The 14043-nt window shown below is 43.8% G+C and overlaps 3 protein-coding genes across 3 annotated transcripts; 1 reads left to right on the top strand and 2 right to left on the bottom strand.

Annotated features, from left to right (window-relative positions):
- Positions 1-1286: 1286 nt before the first annotated feature.
- LOC135616838 (O-fucosyltransferase 36-like) lies at positions 1287-6967 on the bottom strand. The gene is made up of 3 exons (XM_065116508.1): positions 5405-6967; positions 1812-2061; positions 1287-1687 (listed from the first exon to the last, which is right to left on the bottom strand). Exons 1-3 carry the CDS (start codon positions 6694-6696, stop codon positions 1511-1513), a joined length of 1719 nt encoding a protein of 572 aa, XP_064972580.1. The 5' UTR covers positions 6697-6967; the 3' UTR covers positions 1287-1510.
- A 932-nt stretch (positions 6968-7899) lies between these two features.
- Positions 7900-10147, top strand: LOC103990368 (protein neprosin-like). Its single transcript, XM_009409474.3, has 7 exons — positions 7900-8251; positions 8368-8454; positions 8564-8809; positions 8909-9073; positions 9168-9221; positions 9323-9469; positions 9548-10147. Exons 1-7 carry the CDS (start codon positions 8108-8110, stop codon positions 9923-9925), a joined length of 1221 nt encoding a protein of 406 aa, XP_009407749.2. The 5' UTR covers positions 7900-8107; the 3' UTR covers positions 9926-10147.
- Positions 10148-11173: 1026 nt separating this feature from the next.
- LOC135616288 (probable leucine-rich repeat receptor-like protein kinase At1g68400) lies at positions 11174-13207 on the bottom strand. Its single transcript, XM_065115488.1, has 2 exons — positions 11909-13207; positions 11174-11837 (listed from the first exon to the last, which is right to left on the bottom strand). Exons 1-2 carry the CDS (start codon positions 13155-13157, stop codon positions 11323-11325), a joined length of 1764 nt encoding a protein of 587 aa, XP_064971560.1. The 5' UTR covers positions 13158-13207; the 3' UTR covers positions 11174-11322.
- Between the last annotated feature and the right edge of the window lie 836 nt (positions 13208-14043).

The raw sequence follows: 14043 nt of genomic DNA on the forward strand, positions 1-14043 counted from the left end.
TACTAGTTGATCCATATGAAATTAGGTTCTCTCTTCCCTAAAAGGTTCTATGGCTAAGTTTCTGATGAATTACCAATGCATATGCTCAAGGTTTTTTGTACTGCTGTGTGATCTGTTTATAGATTTGTACGATATTCTTAAAATAACCTTTTTTTTAGATGTGTATTATCGAGTGCCTGAAAAAGGAATCTCATTATTTTCTGGATTTTTTATGGTAATCTCTATGCTGCACCGGATTTCATTTGTTAAGGTATCCTAGACATGTCTAATTTTCTTAAAATTTCAGGACTAAGGGGTTAAAAGATTTCTTGATCTTGATTTTGTCTTTATTTCTAAAGGCTTAATGAACAAGCAGACATTTGCACTGGCATTCTTGTTAGAAATCCAAGGAGAATCTACTGAATCATCAAGAACCTTATACAGGAGGGTTTTTCTAACAGCAGTTTGACTTGTGATCAATGTTAAATTTGCAACAGCAAATGTAACCCAACCTTTCTGGTTGAGGGGAAGTTGATGGGTCTTGGACAAGGTTTTTTGGAACTTTGAGATCTTTCTTGTATTTTAATGGAGCTTGAAATGGAGCAATGGACTACAGGAAAAGAGAAGCAAGAGTGACACTGTGACCAGCAGTTGGGAAGTCTGTCAGACAGTCAAAGAGCTAAAATAAAAGGGGAAAAGAAAACAGGACTAACCAATATGATCTTTGTTCTGCCTGGGTTGGAGGATTCTGTTCATCTTTATTGTCCTCAAATTACTGCAGAAAAAGTTAATCTGCCTGTGTTTCTCTTTTGCAGCTTTCGGCGTAGTTATCTCAAATTTTGTTTCAGATTTACGGTCTTTCCGTACCTGAAATATGCGTCAGAGACAGTGGCGGTGCTTCACTAATTCTGGTCCACTTGAAGTGAGAAAGCTGCAATTACACTCTATGGTGACAACTTAATGTTAGATAAGATCAAAGCTTGACAACATTCGACAAGATCAGTAGCTATAGATAAGATCAAAGCTTAGATAAGATCATTAGCTATAGATAAGATCAAAGCTACAACTAGCATAATTTTATCCGATCCATATTACAATCATTCATTGGACCGGTAAACACCAATCAGTAGCTACAGCGACGGAGTGAATATAATCCATAGAACGAATTGAAGATCATAGTTATTATATGGCAACAAAATGCATGTAATCATTAGAGCAAATCACGGACAAACGAGGATAGAATGCTTGTGTGCGACAAATTTAGTCATGATCAAAAGGCAACTGCTGCGAAAGATGACAACCAAATATGAGTCGGAAAATCTCAAGCTTTTCTCCAAAAGTTATATTTCTATCACACTCAAACTGCACATACAGCGACCAAAAATAGTGTAAACGGTAAAACAAATGGAATATCACCCAGAACAGAATTGGTCGGTGCAAAATGCAAGTAAAATCAATATACACTAAACCACTTGTAATGACAATAATTATGACCAGGAGGCAACTGCCGCAGCATAGAATTCACCTGCTTTCAATCATTTTCAGCTATATAATTCGGTTGCTCACCCTGGCAAAGGTACTCATCGCACCGCGAAGCAGATCCCCAGTCTCTTCTGAGCCTTAAAATATCCTCTGTGAACGTAGAACCTGATGCTCCTATGAAAACAGTTGACATGGCACAGATTGTTTTATCCAGCATCGCCTCAACCTGCAGGTGTAAAAGGCCAACTAGGTGAATTACTATGGGGGTGATAATTCTATGATGACTATCATGGTGCTTAATGCATTATTGTCAAGTATGTCGTAAGTTTTTCAAGAGAGAAATGGTGCACCTGATTATCGCCACCTAACTTATTTCTGTATAACAAAGCATCCCATTTTTCAGCACTATCATGATCAGGCCTCTTGAAGAGAGGAACCTGCTTGCCATTAAAGACAACTAAAGACTGGAGAAGGTTTGTTTCACTCTCAGCTGCATCTGTTGACAGGTATATGACTGGCACATCAGCTTTTTCAACAATCCGAAGTATACATTCTGCTGCCTGCGGAATAGGGAAAAAGCAACTCTCTGGTTTCAGATTGCTGCAAGTTGACATGGAACATGAATGTCAGAAGATGAACACTTTTCTTTATAAATTCAAATTTATAGAGATGATTAGGTTGTCTTCTATAGCTCATATTCATTTCTCATATTCATAAATAAATTGCAAACCCAAGTTCTTTTGTCATATTTGCCCCTCTTTAACTCTTAAGGTTTTCTTCTTAAAGTCCACGTTTCCCCTTCCTTAAGTTAATGTTTTAATATTTGCTTCATGATATCTGTTTTAAATATACAGTTTCTCAATCTAACGATGTAAAATTTGATATGACTAGCACTTAGGATACTACCCGGAGCCACCACCCAATTTAAAATCCTGGCACCAATCCATCAGCAGGCAACTTCCAAAAACAAAGATCCCTAATTCACCAACAGGAACACAGGGATGTCAATTTTTCATTGTCTCTATTAAGAAATTAAAAAACACCTCAGTATATTAGACTTAAAACGTGTTCTGAAATATGGTGCCAAATTCAGCTTCGTTGGACTTTCAACTCCCATATCAAAACTTACTTCGCTGTGCACATTGCGTTTAGCAATCAACCAGTACCATTGATCACCAATGCAACTAGGAAACAAAATCTCTTTCTACTTGCAAAGTAATTCCACAGAGCCCTCATTCTCATCAATGCCAAATTATCTTACTAACAAGAAATGAGCACCTAATTTCAGTTAATTGTCACAAACTAAAATGAAAATTTTAGCTTTGATGCAACATTTGGAACTAATCTATGTTTCAACTTCTGAATATATGGTTTGGATTCAGCTAATTATCAATAAATACCCAGAAACTGTTTTATATCCATTAACCAACAAACTTATGGTATTACACAGCTCTCAATTTCTACGCCCGTTCTATGGCCATTTTTTGAATTATAAATTAAAAAATTATTAATGTGGTCAAATTGGCATATCTAAAGAGACCCATAACAAGTAAAAGGCACAGCTCCTGAAGAAAGCTCTGCTAGCATCTAACAGTTTTATATGACAACCACAAGGTAACATAGTTAAGACTTAAGAACTTAAATAGCTTTTATGTGAAGCTCATGATGATGCCTTAGGACCTGTGTCTTAAGATGCCCTCATTGGTAGGTAAAGTTATCATGATTCAGATATGCTCCACATTACGGCCTAATTCAGATAGGTAAACCCACACAGCAAAGACAGGTATGTCACTCTTACTAAAAGGAGATACCAAAACACTACTAATTTCTGTTTTAATTAAAGTTCAGATCATCAGTTTCATCCTGACACTTGAAGATCTCTTCCCCTGAGAATGTCCTTGCAGGCCATTTAGTACCTTTGAATTAATGTCAATCACCTCTACAATTGTAGCATCCTTGCAAATGACCTGTTGCAGGCTCCAGACGCAAAAAGACCTAATTGATCCATAAGCCAATTGTTTATTACGATGCAGCTAAACCTGCTTTCAGATTACTGTTACCACCACCATGAAGGCCTATATCAGTCACCTTGGGCCTGACCCACTGGGACATTTGTAGGAAGTTCTATTAAAAATCTGAAGCCACAGTCCACGTCAATGCCAAAAGGAGGTCATTTCATCAGGGAAGTAAAGAGCTTATCATGGTCGACCATGTTTCATTCCTAGGTGACCCTAGGACCACAACTAAATGAATTCACAAGATGTGTTCTAGCTTGGGCAGCAAAAAAAGGAGTCAATCTCATCACATCTACCCCCAAGTCATGTGTGGATAATTCCAGATACTTAATGAACTTGTATTATAAATTTGATGTTTTGATCAAGGTCTGACTAATTAAATAGGTCATCATTACTTATATCACATTAGTTAAATAGGTTATTTTCTTAAGAAGACTTACAATTTTTGTAGTTCCAGAGTAAAGAGATTTTGATGGGATGGCAATAATTAATTTTTCTCATCACAATTATAAATATACGAGCATGTATGTTCTAGAGAATATGGCTAAAATTAATAAATTCTCTTCTTCTCCTCAAATGTCTCCTCTCTATTCTCCATCTCTTTTCTTTCTTCCCCTAAAAATTCTCTCTTGAAGTTTACTATCTTCCGTTGAAGATAGGTGGAACTTGATAACAAGTGATACATCCTTACATGATTTCTCCTCTCTCCTCTTTCCATCATTTCTTTATTTTTTCCTCTGAAATTAGTTCTGCTACAGTTATTCTTTTTAATTACAAAACATATTTCTTTTACTTTAAATACCCTGCTCTCACACAGATTGACCTTAGATCATGGATGTCAATTTCAGATAACTCTTGCCAGTTCAAACCTTCTATAAATTTCAAAGAAATTATTTGAAATCTAATGGCACAGTGAACTAAACTATCATCCTAAATATGGACCTAGTGAGAAAGTGAACTATAAATCTACACTACTAATGATCATAATTAACTGACATCAAAGCAAGAAGGTTCCTAACGTCCCAGGATCACTATCATCAAACTTATCATTTAAATATTAGCAGAAGATCATCACTGAAAGTATGGCTCAAGGTTAATCTCAGACAAATTCAAGGTTTATTATTTAAAATATTGTTAATCTAAACCTCTATAATCTCTCACATTCTTCACTTCCAATTATGCCCAATGGTGATCATAATTGATCAGGTAGCACCATAAACAGCCTAAAGTGCATAATCAACTTCTCCTTTTTTAACAACCTATATCATGCAAAATAGTTCAAGAAGCTTCTTTATCTCTTGACATAAGAGCAAAGTGAAGTAGTTCTTGAATTTAAAATTTTGCATAATTCTACCTTATTGCTTCATTCAAAAATGTCCAACTTCCTAATAATCAGACCTTGCCTTACACAAGGTTTTTCCTGTCGAGTCTTTTGCCCTCTTGATTCACGATCAGCAAATGGTAAAGACCACTTCTTCCCACCAGGCCTTGTTCTCTCAGTAAAGCTTGCAGATGCTATATACAATCTTAGGAGATTGACACCGAAATCAAGTGTCATTGTAATGTAAGGTATGGCATGGGAGAGACTAGACATGGTTGAGCATAATTTAAGTAGCTTTGCTCCTTGCAAGTTAGTGACAGGATATCAGATACATATAGACTGAATCAAATGGCAACAAAAGAAATATATCGCATTAACTAAAAAATGTTAGACAGGTAGCTTTGGTACACCACACCACACGATCTAATCAACTAGCAGTGATCATTGAGATCTTCAACAGTAAATAGTAGCTTATAAAATGTCACGAGAAAATACCACATCTTTAAAGATTTAGAAACTGTATCGATTGTTATGAGATGCTTATTTGCTTGATCACATTTGAAGACATAAATCAAACGTACAGCACAAAGGTAAAGGATTAGCTTACCAGAACTTCAAGAATCCATGTCGACGGAAATGCAGAGCTATGAAGTTGCTGCCCAAGAAGGTCTGCACAAACCGCTGCGCTGTGAGATAAATGAATCGACTTGGTTGGATCAACGTCTTGCATCTATGAGCAAGTGGACCACCTGGCTGTTTCATCCACTCTTCCTCAACATCCGCATAGAACACATCCCCAATTGCGATAACCTCATCGTTAGATGTGAATTTAGGCATGATATCCCCAACAAACCTCTTCTTTTGCATCTTCAATTTGGCATCCTCAGGCCAAGCAGCTTCAATTTTACCGAAGGAAAGCCCCAAGTCCTTCAATTTCTTAATGTGCTCCTCATCCAAATAACAAGGTGGCGAAGCCATGTAGCATATGAACCTATCGATCTTCATCTTGTTCTTGAGTGTTTCAGAAAACTCATCGAATTTAATGACTACCTTCCTACCAAAGCATTCATTGATGTGATCGATATCCAAGACCTGATCATACTGGTAGTCGAATCTGGGGTTTGGAAGGACCAGCGCACGGTCCAGAAGTGCCGCGAAGAACATGTGCTTCTCCAGGCAGATCAGATGGTTAGACATCTGGCCCGATAAGCAGATCGCGAACAAATACCGGTCTTTCTTCGGTTCCCACTCTATCGTCCTACTTGCTGGTCGATCCACCTTCCTGCACACATCAACTCCAGGACCAGACATGCCAAAGAATACATTGTCATCCGAAGTGCCCGACGACGAAGAGTTCCCAACATTGTGAGAAGACAGGAGAGCGTTCTGGATCTTCTTGTTCAACTTGATCTGCTCGAACAGTGCCGATCTGAACTCATCGAATGCTGCAGCCTTTGCCAGATCTGTTCTTACCGAAGTGGAATTCGGGGCTGAGGAAGGAGGAGCAGAGACGTCCAAAGCGACAGAACGCGTTCGATTCCAGAGCTTGAGAAGGCTTAATTGCTGGTCCCTGAGAAGAAAGAGAGCACGGAGCTCGGACTCCCGCATCCGATCAAGCGGGAAGTTAGCACCGCCAATAGAGCCACCGCGGTAGAAGAAGAGGAGGACGACGACGATAAGCAAAGAGAGGAAGGCAGGAAGGAGGAGGAAGAGGAGGCAGCATTTGCGGGAGAAGAAGCCGCGACCGCCGATCCGAGCGGGGAGGTGACCGATCTCGAGGGCAGAATTGGGGTGGGGGCGCTTGGTCTCGTTCTGAGGGACCAGATTGCGGTGCTCCTCCTCTTCGTCTTCCTCCTCTAACTCGTCGTCGGAGGCGGAGGAAGAGGGAATTCTCGCCATTGGCAGGTACGCTAGACAAGGGATCAGCAGCACCAAGCCATGTTTCAGGAAAGATCGCCTGCGTCGGCCTTCTTGGATTAAGACAGGTTACCGGAAGACAGTGATAGAGCGACGGCTTTGCACTTTGCTTAGAGGGAGTCGGGGGAGGATTTGACCGATCGGATTCCGGCGAATTTGAACGATAGGGTAAATAGATATAGATATTTCACTTTCACAACTATAGTAATTCATTATGAGCTGCTAAACCTGATGTGCTCAAACAGAACTTGGGAACTAATTGTACAGCCATGCAACTTACCTACGCAGAAGCTTAACGAATACATTGTGGAACCAATCAAATTATTTAGGGGCTTATATATATATATATATATATATATATATTATAGAGAGCGAGAGAGAGAGAACTATATGGAATAAGTATAGTAGTTTCGATTATATTTTCAACTAGTAATAGATGGACCCCTCAACAGTATACCTGGATGGGCTCAGACACAACTTTGGTTCCTCTTCCATCTTATTCATGCGTTGAAGATGCCGCTCAGTTAGCAGAAGAAATCATGCATGGGTTCAACATGCTCGTGGTATCAGTTGCTACCATGTTCTCTAACTTTTCTTCCTTTTTCTGTCTGTGTTTTCTTGCATTTGTAGCATTGCTTTCTGGACGGCACTATTCAGCTGGATGGACTGTGATGTTCCGTCACATCAAACGAGAGAGACAGCAATCATCGGTGTATTATATTGATATCTCATTAAGGTAATGTTCGATGCACTTCAATTATTGTGCGTAACATACTGCGAAATCGATGTAGCTTTGACGATCCTTTTCATGGTAGTGATGATGATCCTGCTTCTGAGCAATGCGAGAACATTAATCAGAGGGTGGCACGCTCGGGAACAGCAAAAGGCTGAGAGCAAATGCAGAGAGTCGTCAGATAAATGTTCGTGTTACTTTTTCTCGCTCTCGAACGCCACCTGCGAGCCTCTCTCGTCGCTGCGGACAAGACGACATCCACCGCTGTGTTGTATGCTCGGTCCACTGTGATCGCAGAGAGCTGAGGTACAGAGAGCGAAAGTGTCACCGACGCAGTAGTCACTGTGGCTCCGTTTTTGGCTCTATTCGCGGCCTCTTCCCATCCTGCCCCCCCACCCCCACCCCCTCTCTCCCTCCTCCGCAGAAACATCCAACGCCATGTTACAGAACAAGAAGACAGTGAAAGTGAAAGCAAGCGGGGAGTGGAGATTTGGGGAAGAATGGCATTACAATGATTCATTTGAACCGCATTGCGGAAGGAGTGACGGCAGTGAGGGGATTGAGATGGTGATTAGAAGAAGGGAAGAGTAAGGAAAGGGGAGGGAGGGGAGTTCCTCTATCGATCTCAGGAGAAAGAAGAGAAGAGAAGGTTTGTGGAGGATGGCAACGCGCTTGACGTTTAGCCTTCTCATGGCGACGCTGGCGTTTCTCTGGTTATCGTGCGGGATGGCTGCAGCGAGGAAGCGGTTGGAGGTGCAGCGGCACCTCAAGCGTCTCAACAAGCCTCCCGTCAAGACCATCACGGTTCTCTCTCTCTCTCTCTCTCTCTCTCTCTCTCTCTCTCTCTCTCTGATTTCTTATTGGATTCTTCCACTATTTAACAAGATCTGAAGAGTAACAAAGAAAATATGAAATTGCAGAGCCCTGATGGGGATATCATAGACTGCGTGCATGTCTCTCACCAGCCAGCCTTTGATCACCCTTTCCTGAAAAACCATACCGTGCAGGTTTGCCTTTCGTTGCTCCTCCCTCGCTCTCTTCTCCTTATTACCAGCTGATCCACCTTCTTCATCACTGTGTTCATCCTTTTGTTGGTCTCTCTGCGTTTCATATCAGATGAGGCCTGCCTTCTACCCAGAACGCACTGCGAAAAAGGTGGAATCACTCAAGAACAGCCCCTCCATAGCTCAACTGTGGCATCGTAACGGGAGGTGCCCCGAGAACACCGTCCCCGTTAGGAGGACGAAGAGGGACGATCTGCTGAGAGCAAGCTCCGTGAAAAGATACGGGAGGAAGAAGCATAAGAGCATCCCGATGCCATTGACTGTTGACTCTGACCTTCCGAACGAGAGTGGCCATCAGGTATAGTCGAAGACAGAGTTGCCTCTTCCTTCGTTGTTTCTTGCTGGCTCTCATTCTCCATTTCTCATTTGCTTGCTCTTTCTTGGTCCCTGTGATCAGCACGCAATCGCTTATGTAGAGGGGGACAGGTATTATGGAGCTAAAGCCACCATAAATGTGTGGAAGCCAAAGATCCAGCAGACCAACGAGTTCAGTCTGTCCCAGCTGTGGATTCTAGGCGGCTCTTTTGGCGAAGATCTCAACAGCATTGAAGCTGGTTGGCAGGTGTGTTTCTCCCTTGCTCCCGGAAGAATAAGAAACAGTACGTAGCACTCGATCAACTGCGCATTGACTTCTGCTCTGCTGTGTTCATGATCAGGTCAGTCCCGATCTCTATGGAGACAACAACACAAGGCTGTTTACTTATTGGACTGTAAGTAAACACTTGTTCCTCCTATCAAATCCCTCTGCGTGTGTTCTATTTGTCCTTTCAAGGTCGATTTCTATGGCTAATGTTTCACGTTGAATCATCAGAGCGATGCTTATCAAGCAACAGGGTGCTACAACCTGCTCTGCGCAGGATTCATTCAGATCAGCAACGAAATCGCAATGGGCGCCAGCATCTTCCCCCTCTCCGACTACGGCGGTTCGCAGTACGATATCAGTATACTTGTTTGGAAGGTACAGACCAAACTCATGCATCTCATGATCTCTGCTGCCTGCTTTTCTTCTTTCTCACCTCATCCGTGTTATAAACAGGATCCACAGGAGGGACACTGGTGGATTCAGTTTGGCAACGACTACGTCTTGGGCTACTGGCCTTCGTTTCTGTTCTCCTACCTGACAGAGAGTGCGTCGATGATTCAGTGGGGAGGTGAGGTGGTGAACTCAGAGCTAGAGGGAGAGCACACCTCGACTGGGATGGGCAGTGGCCATTTCCCAGAGGAAGGCTTTGGCAAGGCAAGCTACTTCAGGAACATTCAGATAGTGGATGGATCCAACAATCTGAGGGCACCCAAGGAGGTGGGCACGTTCACTGAGCAATCCAGCTGCTATGATGTGCAGAATGGCAATAATGATGACTGGGGACATTACATTTATTATGGGGGTCCAGGTAGAAACACTGGTTGTCCATAGAACTCTTTCTACCTCTTCTGCTAGGCGAGTGTGAAGTTACTTCCACCTGTAGAAGTCGGAGCAGAGGCGCTCAAGTTTCCTTGAAGAATTCATGTACCTATTTGCTGGTCTGTAGTTTTGCTGCTCCTCGAAGACGCTTCTTCTGTTGATCTTAATGGATGCAAGATATAGTGGTGGCTGTGAGCATGATTTGAAATAAAGATCTTGGAGTATTGCTAATCACAGCATGAATACCTTTGCTTCCACAGCAGCTTAATAGGCAGCAAACATTGCCTTCCAAGTGAACAACAGGTACAGGTTAGCAGTCCTACCCTGCACAGGCCACAAGGTGGGACTTGCCCTCTCATAATTAGCATCTAAGCTTATTTAAAAGATAAAAAGAGTTTCATATTTACCATTCTCCTGTTGGAAAATTGTTAGATAAACTATAAAAATTATATATAAGTTCGAATTTTGCTGAAACATAGTTGAACTTAGAATTTAGAGTGGGGTACATACACAGTCACAAACACCCAGTAATAATATATATATAAGAAATAAGGTACAGACAGCTCGATTTTGGCCCCAGTAATTACCGATCGAACACCCTTGTCAATGTTTCCCAAACTCTTCTCCTTATAAGGCAGACGGCTCCCATCAAAGAGAAGTGCTCGAATCCCTACTGCTATCTCAACTTCCATCGGGAACAGGAATCGTAGGAGGGAGCAAAGAAAAAGCATCTACTATTCTTACCTCGACGGAGGCAGCAGCGACAGCTCTCAGGCTTAGGCTCGTCGCGCTGATGGCCCTCGTCATGGCGTGTTCGTTCGTCGAGAAGGCCCGCGTCACCGAGGTTCCGGCACCCAGCCCCACCTCCGAGGCCTTCTTGACCACTTCCGCCGCCAAAGGGTTACCTCTTCTTCTGAGGACGCCATCCTCGCCCGGTTGAGTTCTACTTTACGTATGTGCGTGCGGTGATTACGTGTGTGATTGGCCATGCAAATGACGGGTCTGCGTCTTATCAAGCTGATGAACTTTGGTCCATTCCGAAGACAACGAGACCACCGTGGCCGGCTTGTATTTATGCACTGCATGCAATGATGGAGGAGAGCAATGGGTGGACGGGCATCACGCATGGTGTCCGCCACATCCTAGCTGTTCACGTGGCTTCTTGGACGTGGAAGGGTCCCATCAATTATGTACGGCGTTTGGCTACCCATTTCCTATGGCCCCCATCGGCTTCCCGGTGCCACCCTGTAAAGTGTGCCTCCACCTAACCAAATTAGTTAAGATTAACCTATGTTGAGTTAGATATACAAAGCTTTTAATAGAAAATTCTAGAAGCCAAATTTGACATTGGAAGTGACAAACGCAATCGGATTCGCTTCCAATCTACTCCGTTGACTCAGTAAAAGATGTTACAGGAAGTCACTCAGCATCCTCACAACTTGATTCGCTTTGGGCCGCTCCTCCGGGCACTCTGCAGTGCACATCATTCCGATCTTTACCATTCCCATCACCTCCCCTTCGCTTTCAGCGTCATCGATCTCTTTGTCTGTGACCATTTCCAATAGCACCATCCCAAAGCTATAGACATCCGATTCCTGGGTAGGTTGCTCCTTGCCGTTGACTAGCTCAGGCGCCCTGTACCCAAGTCTGGTCGTCGTCCCCGCCGCGAACATTGCCCCGTCAGAGAGACAACCTGAGGGATAGTGCGGCATAGCTTGGTGGAAGTTGGACGCGAATCGCATTATGCCCCATTCAGCTATGCATGCGTTGCCCTGCTCGTCGATGAGAATATTTGATGGCTTGATGTTGGCGTGAACCAGAGGGGATCGCGCTGGGAAGGCATGGATGAAGGCGATGCCTTCCGCCGCTCCCATTAGTATCTGCTTCCTGCTCATCCAGTCCAATGTTCTTCCGCTTCCTTCACCTGCACAAGAAAGACAGCCGTCGAATGACCGTGCGATTGTATGCTGACTTTTGCTGTTCTAAGGAACTTACTATTGCTCTGCAAGAGGGAGAGAAGGCTTCCGTTGGGCATGAAGTCGTAGACGAGAAGCTTCTCCTCGTGGGCGTTACAGTATGCTCTCAGGCTCACGACACGGGGATGTCTCACTCTCCCCATGAGATGCATCTGCCGGTCGAAGGCCTTGCAATGGGACGGGAACTGCACGGCGCTGAGCCGCTTGACGGCGACGATTATGCCGTCCTCGAGCACTGCCCTGTAGGTGCTCCCGGAAAGTCCTTTGCCCAGTACCTCAGCAGAAGACTTCAAGAGGCAGTCCAACCTGAGATCTTCTCCTCCTTCAAAGCAAATCAGGCTTCTGTCCTTTTCCTTCTCTTCACGTTGCAGTTGATCAGGCTCGAGCTCCCGAATGCTTGCAGCGGCGCCGTTCAGAGACGTTATGAGCTTCTTCCTCAACCAAAGGTACATTCCGACGATGACGACCAAGCCGATCGCAATCACCAGCAGGTCGCTTATACCAATGGCTAAGAGGGCAGTGAAACCAACTTTTGTGGAAGATCTAGAGCTTGAGGAGTCAGTGGCGGACTGTAAAGAAGCTGGAGAAGGGCTGACGGCGGTGGTGTCATCTGAAAGGCGAGAAACCTCACCGCAGCCAGGAAGAGGTGAGCCGCAAAGGCCTTGGTTCCCTTCGAAAGCCGAAGCTGGGAACTTCGACAGGAGATCAGTGACCTGCCCAGACAGCTGGTTGCTGGATACGTTGAAGTCACTAACATTTGGCAGCCGCAACCCCTCAACCCCACCGGAGAATTGGTTGTGTTCGATCCTCAGGGAAACTAATGAAGGCAGCGACACGTTCAGAGTCCCACGTAGCTTATTGTGGGAGAGGGAGAGACGCCGTAGTCTCGGATTGTTCAGGGTGGTCAGATGAGGCAGCGAGCCGGTGAGATTGTTCCTTCTGAGGCTGAGGACGCGAAGGCGCGTGAGGCCGAACAGAGGCGTCACGCTCCCCGTAAGGGATGCGTGGTCGAGGCGGAGGCCGACGACCCTGCTTCGGTAGCACGTCACACCAATCCACGAGCCGGAGCATGGATCGTGACCCTCCCAGCTACGCAAGACGGCGTTGCAGGGGTCCGCGGACGCCTTGAAATAGAGAAGGAGATGAGCATCACGTCCCCTGAGTGCATGTTCATGCGCAGTAGTTACAATTAGGAAGAAGAAGAAGACGAGGATGAAGTACATGTTGTGGGACGGCATTGCTAAGCCGAAGCATGTGATACGGTTCATTTTATAGAATGAGCTTCTTATAAGCAGGCAACGTTGGTCAAGGGAAGAAGAAAGAGAGAGAGAGAGAGAGAGAGAGAGGGAGGCGGGAGGGTTGCAGATTTGAAAAGGAATGATAGGATTAAATGGAATGGACACGGAGAAGGTTCCAAATGGGAAGGGTTGTGCGGTCAGTCACTTCGATGGGTGGGAAAGTCGAAGAGCGGCGACCGAGGCAAAGTTGACTAACGAGCAACGAACGTTTGGGTGCATTTGCAAGCGAGTAGGGGAATTGACGTTTCCTAAATATGCTTCTTTGTTCCGAGGAACAAAACAGGTCGCCGTGGCAAGACATCTTTGTTCCTACTGCGCTTGGATTTGTCTGCCGGGAGTGATCGATCGGTTTCTTGCGACGCCGCTGATGTGTGATGACCGCAGTTAGAAGGCACTCGCTCATGTGCTCATCGGATGTCATATGTCGCGTCTCGGTGATCAGATGAATCCATGTCCATAACATTTTATTTTTTGTACACATGGTGAACATTTTATGTGGGAAGATTAAGTTATTACTAATAAATTTAATAAAAAAATATAAAGATAAAATATATGATGATTTAAAAAAAATATTATTTTTTGGGTTTTTTTCTAGAAGGTGTTCCGTTTTTTATTTTTACACTTGGTATATATTTTTTTCTTTAATATCTTAAATACATTTCGACGTTGCTTGTCATCTCCCTCTAATATCTTTAATATCCTTTATTATCGTTTGTCGTTTTCATTGTCTTTACCTTGTTATTTCTGTCCTACTATGAGTCTTCGTTACCTTAGCATGATTTTGTATCGTCTTCACCTCACTTTCTCCTTTTTCTCTTTATGCTTACACTCCCTTTTTTTTTTTTTCTCCATCCGA

Source organism: Musa acuminata, chromosome BXJ2-7 (genome assembly GCF_036884655.1).
Source record: "Musa acuminata AAA Group cultivar baxijiao chromosome BXJ2-7, Cavendish_Baxijiao_AAA, whole genome shotgun sequence".
Lineage (NCBI taxonomy): Eukaryota > Viridiplantae > Streptophyta > Magnoliopsida > Zingiberales > Musaceae > Musa > Musa acuminata.

Coding starts and splice junctions, on each gene's coding strand:
- LOC135616838 (XM_065116508.1), bottom strand. CDS start 6,696: ATGGCGAGAATTCCCTCTTCCTCCGCCTCCGACGACGAGTTAGAGGAG. Junction 2,062..5,404: donor CATGGATTCTTGAAGTTCTG/GTAAGCTAATCC, acceptor GTCAACTTGCAG/CAATCTGAAACCAGAGAGTT. Junction 1,688..1,811: donor AGTTAGGTGGCGATAATCAG/GTGCACCATTTC, acceptor TTACACCTGCAG/GTTGAGGCGATGCTGGATAA.
- LOC103990368 (XM_009409474.3), top strand. CDS start 8,108: ATGGCAACGCGCTTGACGTTTAGCCTTCTCATGGCGACGCTGGCGTTT. Junction 8,252..8,367: donor CTCCCGTCAAGACCATCACG/GTTCTCTCTCTC, acceptor ATGAAATTGCAG/AGCCCTGATGGGGATATCAT. Junction 9,222..9,322: donor GGCTGTTTACTTATTGGACT/GTAAGTAAACAC, acceptor TTGAATCATCAG/AGCGATGCTTATCAAGCAAC.
- LOC135616288 (XM_065115488.1), bottom strand. CDS start 13,157: ATGAACCGTATCACATGCTTCGGCTTAGCAATGCCGTCCCACAACATG. Junction 11,838..11,908: donor CTCCCTCTTGCAGAGCAATA/GTAAGTTCCTTA, acceptor TTTCTTGTGCAG/GTGAAGGAAGCGGAAGAACA.